Source organism: Bidens hawaiensis, unplaced genomic scaffold, assembly GCF_021521415.1.
Source record: "Bidens hawaiensis isolate Kalapana, Puna unplaced genomic scaffold, B.hawaiensis_p1.1 tig00000055_1, whole genome shotgun sequence".
NCBI lineage: Eukaryota > Viridiplantae > Streptophyta > Magnoliopsida > Asterales > Asteraceae > Bidens > Bidens hawaiensis.
Window position 1 is genome coordinate 6,564,479 of NW_027491016.1, and position 12,346 is coordinate 6,576,824.

General features: G+C 35.3%; 1 protein-coding gene and 1 pseudogene across 1 annotated transcript; one reads left to right on the forward strand and one right to left on the reverse strand.

Annotated features, from left to right (window-relative positions):
* The first annotated feature begins 2,159 nt into the window (after window positions 1-2,159).
* LOC143542780 (wall-associated receptor kinase 2 pseudogene) lies at window positions 2,160-4,720 on the forward strand (annotated as a pseudogene).
* A 3,547-nt stretch (window positions 4,721-8,267) lies between these two features.
* Window positions 8,268-9,003, reverse strand: LOC143542869 (arsenate reductase 2.2-like). The gene is made up of 3 exons (XM_077035376.1): window positions 8,927-9,003; window positions 8,678-8,822; window positions 8,268-8,597 (listed from the first exon to the last, which is right to left on the reverse strand). Exons 1-3 carry the CDS (start codon window positions 8,998-9,000, stop codon window positions 8,268-8,270), a joined length of 549 nt encoding a protein of 182 aa, XP_076891491.1. The 5' UTR covers window positions 9,001-9,003.
* Window positions 9,004-12,346: the final 3,343 nt, after the last annotated feature.

Below are 12,346 nucleotides of genomic sequence, written 5' to 3' on the forward strand. Positions count from 1 at the left end.
TCAAGGAAACAACAAAGGCCACCCACTAGCCTTTTAAATTTAAGTCCATCAGCCAAATTCTCACCAATATTCAATTGCAAGTGTTCACTTGCGTTTATGGGAGTTGACACCCATTTCGTTATGATACAAAATGGTAACCAAGGGATTAAGAGCTAAAGATGAAGAATAAGAAGAATCACAGAGAAGAGAAGGAGATAACTCTCAAATCAATAGCTGCCATCTTCATTAACGATTCTATTATTACAATTGATCCCCTCTAATGTTTATCAAAGAGATCAAATGAAGTAAATAAACGCAACAAATTGCAGGAGTTTTTAGCATTCAAGGCAATTGATCCGATGTTTTGTGAAGCAGCAACCTCATTGTCTGTCAACCCTTATTCCACCAAACTTAACAGATTGATCCTTAAATGCTACTGTAAGTATTACCTGAGTGGGCCAACTTGTTATTTTGGCAATACGAGTTCTTTAGTAATAATAGCAGTGGTAATGCCATTGAAATCACATAAGGAATCATATTAATATGATGGCATTTGGAAGGGGTCTTATTTTTAGGGGTCAATTTTATGTCAAATTATAAGGGAAAGTCAAATGCTTGAACGGGTCATCAGTGGATTAAATCAAGTGGAAATAAATCAAAGTTCAAATATTATGATATTACTACAATTGGCAATCTATATTAATTACCACCTAACATATTTGTAGGCTGCCATACCAAACTTATTTAACAAATATTGTGCATATTTATGTTGGGACAAAAACTTACCTTCTTCACCATGCAATCTCTTGATATTTCGAATTCCCTAATCATCTTTTCTTGAATTTGATGATAAGTGATAATGACGAGCTGGTGATTATGTCAATTAGTAAGTGATTTAACGTCAGCTTAAGTAATCTTTTCCTTCTTGTATAAGCTCCATCCCTCCTCTAAATGTACCTTCTCCCTACAGACCGTCAAACGTACCAAACACCAACAAGCTTTTCAATCAATTTGGATTGGTAAACCAGCAACCTTAATAGTTAAAATTTGTAAAATTCCATGGATTTAGTTAAAAATATATTTTGGTTTTCTAAAAACATAAAAGGATGCCAGAACTTATTCGTATTAGATCGATATTGTTTTTTCAAAATTAAATAGAAAGCTGATGAAGCTTTTTCAATATTATCTTTCGGGTTGTCAAGATTTATTGATGATAACATTGGTATATTATTGAGTTATCTAATCAGAAAACCCAAATCTTCACCTTGAAATAACTGTGGGACAAAGGTGAATTCGTGTTCTTTCTTTATGGACCATTTCAAACTTGATTATGCTTACAGATTGTGGACATTATATAATGGTGGCTATTGCACTAATTACATACGTATATAAACAAAATCACACAAATATAATTCAAACTCCAAGGTGGCTAAAAGTTTGTGAGCCAAAAATAAAACAACAAAACCAACCAATGATCAGCATTGGTTCTATCATTTTTTCTCTTGTCGGTTTTTCCAAACAACCTTATACACAATAGATGAGTGCAATTTAGAGGGTATGCCATATGCATATAAGATAAATAAGCCTTACTATTACCTATATATTTACCTTGAACCACAAGTGAACCTTAGAGCATCTCCAACTCTGGAGTCCACAAATTGGCGGTGCCCATGTTGCTCAAACATGTTCATCGTTTCACAATACTGTTAGTGTTACTTCCAAGAATAAAAGCAGCATCCGAAGTAGCTCAATCCCTTCCTGGGTGCCCAAATAAATGTGGGAATATTACAATTCCGTATCCGTTTGGGATACGAAAGGACTGCTTCTTGAGCGAATCCTACCAAGTAAATTGTACAACTTTAAGGGTCATGAAAACCAATTTCAAACTCTTAGACATATCAATAGATGGTCTTATGCATGGCTACTTGCCAATGGCCTATAGTTGCTACAACAGAATTGGCAGTCTAAGCCGATTACAACCCAAAATAAGGTTATCCAGATTCCGAATATCAAGCACGACGAACCTCCTTACTACAGTTGGTTGTGGCACTAGAGCCGACCTCGTGGACGTAAATGGTAATCATGACATAACCGGATGTATATCGAGGATCAGCTGTAAGAGTTTAGCAAATGGTTCATGTATTGGCCAAGGTTGCATGCAAGTACCCGTTCCTTATATGATGACCGAGTTTCGTATCCATGCACAAAGAGTCACAAGGAGAGTAGGGAATTGGAGTTTTAATAATTGCGCATATGGATTTCTTGTTGAGAAAGATCAATACACATTTCAAGAAACAGATCTTGATAACATGAAGAATAGGTCTTTCCCAGTAGCCCTTGAATGGACTGTTGGGAACACGAATTGTAAAGAAGCAAAGAAGAACAAAACAATTTATTTATGTACAGAAAATAGTGACTGTTTGGACTACTTTGAAAGAACAGATCAAGGTCTCCCAGGCTATAGATGCCGTTGTGCTAGTGGTTACCGAGGAAACCCATACCTCCCTAATGGTTGCCAGGGTAAGCGTAGTTTATGTTTAGTTAATACTTAATACCATCAATGTATTTCAGTGAATATGCGTAATCTTGAAGCCAGTTCGTGATGTTTTTCAGATATCAATGAGTGTGAAGGACCTATAACTTTTTGCTTATATGATTGTGTTAACACGAATGGGAGCTACACATGTCCGTGCCCCTTTGGGATGATTGGTGATGGTAATTTATTTGGGGGCGGTTGTCATCGGTTAGATGCAGCTTATAAGTCACATGGAAATTCCTTATACATCGGTAAGTAGACACTCATTTTCAGATGACTTTACCCTGAGTAGTAATGATAACTTTGTATGTTAGTATGTAAGGGTATATATAATGGTTCGATTGTTAAGTGTTCATTGTTTCGGTTTGGATCGTACGTATGTTACCACTTGTGGCTGCTGGATTGTGAGTTTTGGCTGGAGAAGGTGCCCAGGTGGGCAAAGTTCGTAAGTAGAAGATGGAAACGATTACTAATATTAATTTGAATAGCTTGGAATTGCAGTACTGGAAAGTTGAAAGATTACTTGGCTACATGAAACTGAACGAAAACCAGCTCTTATTTATATAACAAGTAAACAAAACATTAAAGGAAAACTAGTTATTGGATGTACTGGGAGGATTTAACCACTTCTCCACTACACCATGAGTCTCATAAGTAACATTACAAATGCTTAATGACACTTGTTGAAACATAGGTAACATTACAAATGCTTAATGATTCTGTTTCGCCTGAATTGACTCACACAAATCCACCAATTAAGATCTGGTCTATATCCCATATTCATATAGGTTTGAGCCTTGGGCAAGTTGGTTCGTATGGGATCATTCAGGCGACTGTAAGCTGTATGAATCCTTGGGATATAAATTGAAGCTAACTTTGTTCAGATAAATCAAAACAATACGTACCCAAAAAATAGAATTGTCTAGTTTACGCTAAGTGGTTCATATAGACTTAGAGGAATCAATTATTCAAACTCGGGATCTTGTACGCTGTCTTACCCAGCTTGGCTAAAACAGTTGCACGGGCTCATGTAGCAGTTGCACTCACTAAGAAAGAGAAAAGATGTCAGCTACAATAGCTCACACTTAGGTTAGCCAGATTCATGTAGACAAAGACATATCGAGTCCACCATATTGTATGTCTACCAAGGCTTTTTATGAGTATCCATGAGCGTGTTATGCAAAATGTTTTCTAATAAAATCCTTTTGTTTGGCAGCCATCGGCACAGGCCCTGCAGCTTCATTTGTTTTAACACTTATCTTATGCTTCGGACTCAAGCAAAGGAGGACAATAAAGAGTAGAGAGATGTTGTTCAAGAAAAATGGCGGCTTAATTCTGCAAAAAGTTCTATTTGAATCTAAAGAACCTTCCAACATGACCAAGATCTTTGCAGCAAGAATTCTTGAAAAAGCGACTAACAACTTTCACAAAACCAATGTTATAGGTCAAGGAGGCTATGGTACTGTTTATAAAGGTACATTAGAAGATAAAACAATGGTTGCCATTAAAAAATCTAAATCTATTGACACGAATCAAATCGAGCAATTTATCAATGAGGTAATCATGCTTTCAAAGGTTAGCCACTCAAATATTGTCAAACTCTTGGGTTGTTGCCTAGAGACACCGACTCCTCTTCTAGTCTATGAGTTTGTAACCAACAAGACCGTCTTCCACCACCTACATGAAAAAGACTATGTGTCTTCCATGACATTCGAAAGACGATTAAACATAGCTACACAGACCGCAGAAGCCCTTGCTCATATTCACTCAACCACACAAATCGTTCACAGAGATATTAAATCATCAAATATATTGTTGACTGAAAATTACACTGTTAAAGTTTCTGATTTTGGGATCTCAAGATACATTCCTAGGAATCAGACTCACATACAAACATTGGTGCATGGGACTCTTGGATACATAGATCCTGAGTACTTCCGATCAGGAATTTTGACAGAGAAAAGTGATGTTTACAGCTTTGGCATGGTTCTTGTGGAGCTTATCACAGGAAGAAAACTCTTTTCATATGATGGAACTGAAAGTGACTTAGGTTTGGCAATCTTTTTCGTTTCATCACTAGAAAGGGGTTGTTTGATTCAAATTCTTGACGACCAATTGAAGAAGTACGGGTTCAATGACCACATTAATCATGTTGCCAGGATTGCAAAAGACTGTATCGAGCTAGAAGGCAAGAAAAAGGCCTAGTATGGAGGTAGTGAAATTGGAGCTTGAAAAAATTAAACAATCTTTCAGAAAGAGTTCAGCTGGTCATCTTATAAATCTTGTTTGATTGATAAAAGCCACACTCATGGACTGTTGTATATTTTTCACCTCTTGAGATTTATCAAAAGTCCTGTTATGATAGTTAATTCGTTAGAGATAACACAGATTACTTCTGTATTTGTTCATAGTTTGAGTATTAAATAGATCGAATTGCAAGTACAATAACCAATGTGTAAGTTGTTACATGGTTGTAACTATTGGATAATAATCCTTGTTCACCATAGCTGCTACGTTTAATTATTCAGATTAAAGTTTGTATTTAAAATAGTTATTTGTATTAGTATTGGGCCAAAAAGACTTTAGGAAAAATAAGGCACATATATCAGTACGTAAGCATTTAGATTAGGGTAGAAGTCATGGCAACTAAACAAACATAGTTAGACGATTGTTTAACAACCGCTGTAACTGATTAAAGCAACATTTGGAAGCGCCTCTTCATCCCCTATATAAACAAGCGAATGTTTCAGTTTGTAATTGTAGAACAAGAAACGATTTGTAAGTGATATATCAAATCTGTGTTTGTGTTATTTTGTTCATATCTCAATTTCTTTTCATTTTATTAATTAATTGCATCTGTTTCAATTCAGTTTGTTTGTGATTGTGTGTAAATCATGACTCCACCTTCCAAGAGAAAGTTGATCCCTGGAACCCAATTTGCTAACAGTAGCATACTGTTCAAAGTGAATAGCGGAATAGAATCGCTCCAAACACAAAAGTTGAAGGGATCAGAAATTGAGTTCCTGTGGTTTACAACTTTATTTATGATGTGTGGGTGAAATAATGTATGTTAAGTAAGTTATATCGTGTATTTTATGTGTTTATATGTCTTGGACATGATTACTTTGAGTGGTTGTACGTTTACAGGTGAGCAGAGCTTAAAGGAGCTAAATTGGCGCATATGAGATGGAGTGGAAATAGAGATTTTATTGCATGGAACGATAGAGAGTTTGAAGACGAAGACGTGGCCAAAAACGGTGCGTAAAACGGAGCTATAACGAAGAAGTTATGGGCAAAACAGTGCGGGGGGCCAGTCACCGTAAGGCAGTGGCTGATGACCATAGGCTACGGTCCCACCGTAGCTTACGGTGGGGAGACCGTAGGCTACGGTCTTCTGGGTGGAAAAACACGATTTTTAGGTTTTATCTTCATATTTAAGCCCGGCTCAACCCTATGCCGCCTATGCTTCATACCTTAACATATTTGGGCGATTTTGGGGCCATTCTTCACCATTCTAAGACCTCTCAATCATCATAATCATCCATGGTTTCATCCTTTAAATCCATAAGCAAGCTAATCATGATGAAGAGGTAAGGCTAAACCACTCGTGACCACTTCAGGTGTAGGGTTTGCATATGAGCTGATTATTTTTATGGATATTACATGTATTGGGATTTAGTTTTGATTAATCTTTTGGTTGATTGAATCTACTTGTTTATTGGACCCGATTAACAGTTGTTTTTCTGACTTCCATTTATCATCAATTATTTGGTTTGTGTTCATCAACATTTAGGATTAAGTTCTTATCGTCATTGAACCGTTTGCCATTAATCATTGATAGATGCTTAGTTTTGTATTAGTGAACTGGTAATTAGGTAGACCGTGTTCAGTTGTGTTAATTCTTCGGATTAAGTTCTGTGAATCATCATAACCGAACTATTGTGTCTAGTAATCATTTATCTATTCTAATAAACGAATCATGTCTATGTGATTTCCCAATTGATATAAATTATCATCTATCAGTTTATTGCATTACCTGAACCTGAAGTGTGTCACTGTTTTCTCTAACTATTTTACAAACAAATCAATATTCAAACTGCTTGACATCGTTTGTCCACTCTAGTATAATTAATTAAAAACCATTAAACTTGATTAGCACTTTTCACTGATTCCCTGTGGATTCGACACCTTACTTGCCCTAGCTAGTAAAGGTAATTTATAAATGTTTTTGATTGACCTTTCAACATCGATCAATTTATTAACCTCAATTATTATAGAGAACAACGAGAATAAATTACAACCATCTTTGAAAATAAATACCTAAGATTCTCTCCTCGCTGTTCATATACACATGTATAACAAACTTAAGCGGTTTACAAATAAAAAAAATTAATCATTGTTCATCAGTAGTAACACCAGTCAGTGGCATCATCCCATATATATATATGTGTGTGTGGTATCTGAAGAGAACTTCTTTTAAAGAGAGAACTATAAAACTAATAAAGAAATATTTTTTAACTTTCTTTTTAAATATTCTATGATCTTTTTCCTTCTTTAATAAGATGATAGTGTTTCTTAAAAAAAATAATAAAAGCCGTCGATGTAATGCATATGTGCACTAATGTTTATTTCATATATACAATAGTGTTTTATTGCATATAATACCAACACAATTGAATTATACAATACACACTATTAAATATATACAAATACAACACTAATAATTGTATGCAATACACACTGTTGCATATGCGTAATACAACACTAATGCACATATGAACTATATCGCTTTTTTTATTTTTGTATATAATATAACATTATTGTACTAATAAAATATAAAAAAAATTGCATATATGCTATTTAACACTATTGCACATATCAAAATACACACTAGTGCACACACGTAATAAAAAAAGTCAATGTATTGCATATGTGCACTATAATGAGTTTTTTTTTTGTTATTTTTTTTTATATTTTTTTCTAGTGAACAATAACAACATTTAAGAATAATAGAAATTTTTTTTTTTAATTTGTTTTAATTAAATTAAAAATATTTTTTTATTAGTTCTCTAGTTCTCTCTTTAAGAAGTTATCTCTTGATCCTCTTCATATATATATACATATACTTGTAATAACAGGAGATTTCTTTTGAGAACCATTTTGAGTTTTAAGAACTCAACGTAACAATTTTTTTTACATATACGTAATATATCTAGGTTACATGTACGTAAAAAAATTACATAATTTTACGCACTGAGTCGACTTATTACATAGGTGTAACGGACATTTAAATTAGTATAATCACTGTACATCTTTATTCTCTCTCATACTTTAATTTTTTAATCACATTTAATCTCAACCACGTAATCTAATCTATTTAATTAAATGTGTGGTCAAGAATTAAGTTATTAAGTTTTTAATACTCAACAAGGTTCTCAAATGATCCCTCCCCTTGTAATAAAATAATGTTTTTATATGATTTCGGTTATATAATTACTAATTAGCCATTGTGGCTTTAATTTCCCTTGCTAATTCCAGGTAATTAACATTTCATGGAAACGCGTACAATTGGACCAGTTCACACTTGCTCCTACAGACTTATGGACAATTTAGAAGTGTGGCAACTGCACCAGATTATATACATGAAAATCCTAAATTAATTAACCACCACAAAATAATTGTAAATGGTACACTTATTATTAGACTGTGTGTAGTGGAGACGAGAGGGGGCGCCAATCCATCCAAGTCATCATCACTTTTCCAAGTTTTGAGCCAAGTCTTCACCATTTTGGGCGTGTGTGAGCTGGTAAACGGCAGAAGGGACGGAGGAGGCAGACGCAAAGAAGGCATGGCTCCGAGGAGGGGTGGTGGTGGCACCGTCCACTACGTATGCTCCTGAGGCTTCGGATTTAGCAAACCGTCCACCTTTGCATACCGTTTCCCTGCAACGACATACAGGTTTACCAGATGCTACCCAACCCTTATAACCGTGTTCCAACACCATAATGTTCTTGATTCCTACATCATCCCTCCCTTCTGCAAGATAGTCTGCAAATAGGCGTGCGCATTCAGGCCCACGAACCTGAAATATATAACTTAATTTATTCTAAACTTGTAACAAATAGCAGAAATGAAAACAAAACGAATTTGCATGTAACATGCCTGGCTGAAAGCACAGTGAAACACTATAGTATCTCTCTCGTCAGCTTTAGCGGTTTGAATGAGATTAGGGATCATGTCTTTAAATGTATTGCTGGCCAAGTGAAGTGAACCGGCTATATGACCGTCACAAATGCGCTCAAAGTCCCTGTATGTTTAATCAATCGATTAATAAGTTTCGTATGCAAGTGTTTGATACCACAAGATTATATATGATCGACGAATATATTTGTAATGATTAATGTTGCGTACCTTACGTCAACAATGGCATGCTCTTTGAGGGTGAGAAGCTCGGATACCGTGATATAAGATATGGTTTTCGCCATTGCTGCTGTTGTGGTGTCAACGATTGTGGCGGTGAACATATGTATAGATGAATGAAAGAATCGAGTCCTCCTGCATGTTCCACATCCAATCAAACATCTCTTGAGACTGCCACTGATTTGAACATAAAGAAATTAGATTAGATTTGATTCTTAAAGATATATATATCCTTTGAGAAGTAGGCATACTTCACTGTCTCCTTTTGTTTCTCTGTTGCCTAGCTTTGGTCAGGTTCATGTATGGTTTTTGGTTCGAAAAACATACCAAACGTCAGATCAAGAGTCGAGATTGAATAAATCTATTGAGTAGAATCGTATTCAGTGTAGAGAGGACACAATGAACGGTCAATTTCTTATAAACTGGGCCATTTTGTTAACTTTGAATTGGATCATGGCCCAAGTTTTACCTTAGCTTTAGGATATCAAAAATGAATACCTTTTTTAACAGCGTTGGAAACGAGACGAATGAGCCTTCGTAATACGAGATGTTAACCTGTCCATTATTATTTTGACACTCCAAGCATGACTCACCCTAGAACACCATTAAGGTAGAAACCAAGTACTGTCCCCCCCCCCCCCCCCTTACCCCTTTTAGTCAGGTTTCGAACCTGGAATAGCCATCACTCATATGTCATTAGACCAGAAGTTCAATAGAATACTGCCATGAAAATTGGCGGGCTCATTGTTTCCACCAAAAACCGCACCGTGAGGTTTTGGGCTCGGGTAAAAGTGTAAGGAGAAAAACAATTTTAGTCCGAATCCATCTAGCTTGGTGTAGTTTTGAAGTCGGTACGTTACATCTTTCGAGGTCAGGAATCAGGATGCAACCACAAGAAATACTTATTTAGAGGTCCCACGGCTCTTAAAACCTGTGGGCACTCCGATGCTCAAGTTACTCGATGTGTAATATTGTATGATCAAATTATATATGACAATAAAAGGTAGTTGATATAATCTTGCATACTGAAAAATTATGAGAAAATATAACGTCAAAGATACATCACAAATGACATGACACCATAAACTGCATGAGATTCGATGTACCTTAACCCCTTAGGGCCCGTTCGTTTTACGGACTTTTTTTAAAGGATTTAGAATTGGAATTGGAATTGGAATTGGAATTGGAATTGGAATTTGAATGGAATGGAATGTTTGAGAATCCCTTTTATGTGTTTGGTTGGTTAATATGTATTGGAATTAGAATCTTCTTCATTCTCGGGTGTTTTTTTTTTAAAAAAACGAGGACAATGAAGGGAACGTTTTAGTTTTTTTACATTTTTCGTTTTTGATTTATATTTTGAGTTATGATTTTTTTATTAATTTTTTTGAATTCTTTTAGGGGTTTTTATTAACAATAAAAACCCCTCCAAAAAAATTTCAAAAAATTTAATAAAAAAATTATAACTCAAAATATAAATAAAAAACGAAAAATGTAAAAACACTAAAACGTTTCCGTATTTGCCCTCGTTCTTTAAAAAAAAACCAACCCGAAATCCGTTTTGACATGTTCTGACCCGAACCTTTTGACCCTAACCTGTTCCAACCGAACCAAAACAACCCTTTTTTAGTTGACCCATTCCGACCCTAACCCGTTCCGACCCATGACCCGTTTCGACTCAACCCAACCCAACCCATTTGCCACCCCTAGATTAGGGTTAATAAAACAATCCTTTATTTTCAATAACAATCCTTATAAAATAGGTGGGATTTTAAATCCTATGAAATGTGGGATTTGATGGGATTTAGTTTCCATTCTCATTCTTTCATTTAATGAAACGAACATATCAATTCATGAGATTTAAAATCCCATTCCTTAGAATTCCTTCCAAATCCTTAAAACGAACAGGACCTTAGGGTGCGTTTGGTTCGTGGATTTTAATGGAATTGGAATTTGAATGGGAAATGGAATTTGAATTGGAATTTGATGAACTCCATTGAAAATCCTTATCTTGTTTGGTTATACATTTGTTAAAGGAATTGGAATGTAAAGACACCTAAAAAGACAAAATTACCCTTTCAAACTATCAAATATAACCAATCCTGCCCATTTGATTTGAATATCAAACTCCCTCTTTTTCTTTGAAGCTACAGACCACCACCGTCGGTCACAATCGACACCACCACCACTGCTCCTCTGTTACTCACCATCGTCGGTCGGCACCGTCAACTACCATCTCCGACCACCGCTAGCAATCAAAACTGTCGAAAAAAAAGGGATGCGTTGATTTAAAAATGGCCGGAAAAGGTGGGTCTAGATCCGGCCGGAAAACGCACGCTTGCATCTATCCGGAAAATTCGTTGATTAACCGTTGTTTCCGGCTTGGAAAAACATGATTCAAATCTCGCCGGAATTGCATTGGTGATGGCCGGAAAAAATGGTGGTGCCGGAATAAAATGTTGGTGGCCGGAAAAAATGGTGGTGGTAGTTGATGAATATGTTGATGAATGTGTTGCTACTTGCTAGGGTTATTTGAGTAAATTGTGAAAATTCCTTTGAAATCCGTTGAAATCCTTTGATACATGTAAGGAATCTAAATTCCATTAAATGATGGATTTGATTGGAAATGAAATCCAATTCCAATTTCTTCTCATGCCCAACCAAACAAGCCAAACAATAGAATTCTAATTCTAATTCCAATTCCCTTGAAATCCTTTGAAATCCTCCAACCAAACAAGCCCTTAGTGTTTTTAATTTTAAAATTTTATTCAAGTGGTTAGTTTTTTTTTCTAAATTTATTTAATTGATCGTAAAAGGCCATGAGTTGAAATCTTAACTCTTAAGAAGTAAAGAGATGTGACTAAAAAACAGTAAAAAACTTGGGGATCCGAATAGCGGTGTATATAACTGTAAAAGGAAATTATGTTCTCCACTGTTTGTTTAGAAGCAGGTAACACTAGTAGATAAAGATATGTTTTTAAATAATTTATTTTCAAAATGTTATTGTTAAGCATATTAATTATGCATAAGAATCACAAGCTCCTAAAGTTTACTTTAAAAAAAAAGAGGTGATGTGAACTGTGAAGCATCACAAACGTAACTCATTGCGCATGCAAATGCGTTTTCTTTCTGCTTGTATGTAAGCAAAGAAAAAAAGTAGAGTATGCATAAATGGAAAAAGTAGTGTATGCACATGCAGATGAACATAAATCAAACTCAGAGGCCATATGCTATACATCTCCCATGCCATAGGTCTTTGTCATCAGGTTGATGATATTAATTTCAATACCTAGCTTAAGATAGCTTGCTCATTGATTATTGTATTATCTGGTTGATTCTCATCTTCTTTTATATTTTTATTTTTAGCATAAAATCTTACACAATCTGTTTTAACTTTATATTATATTATGA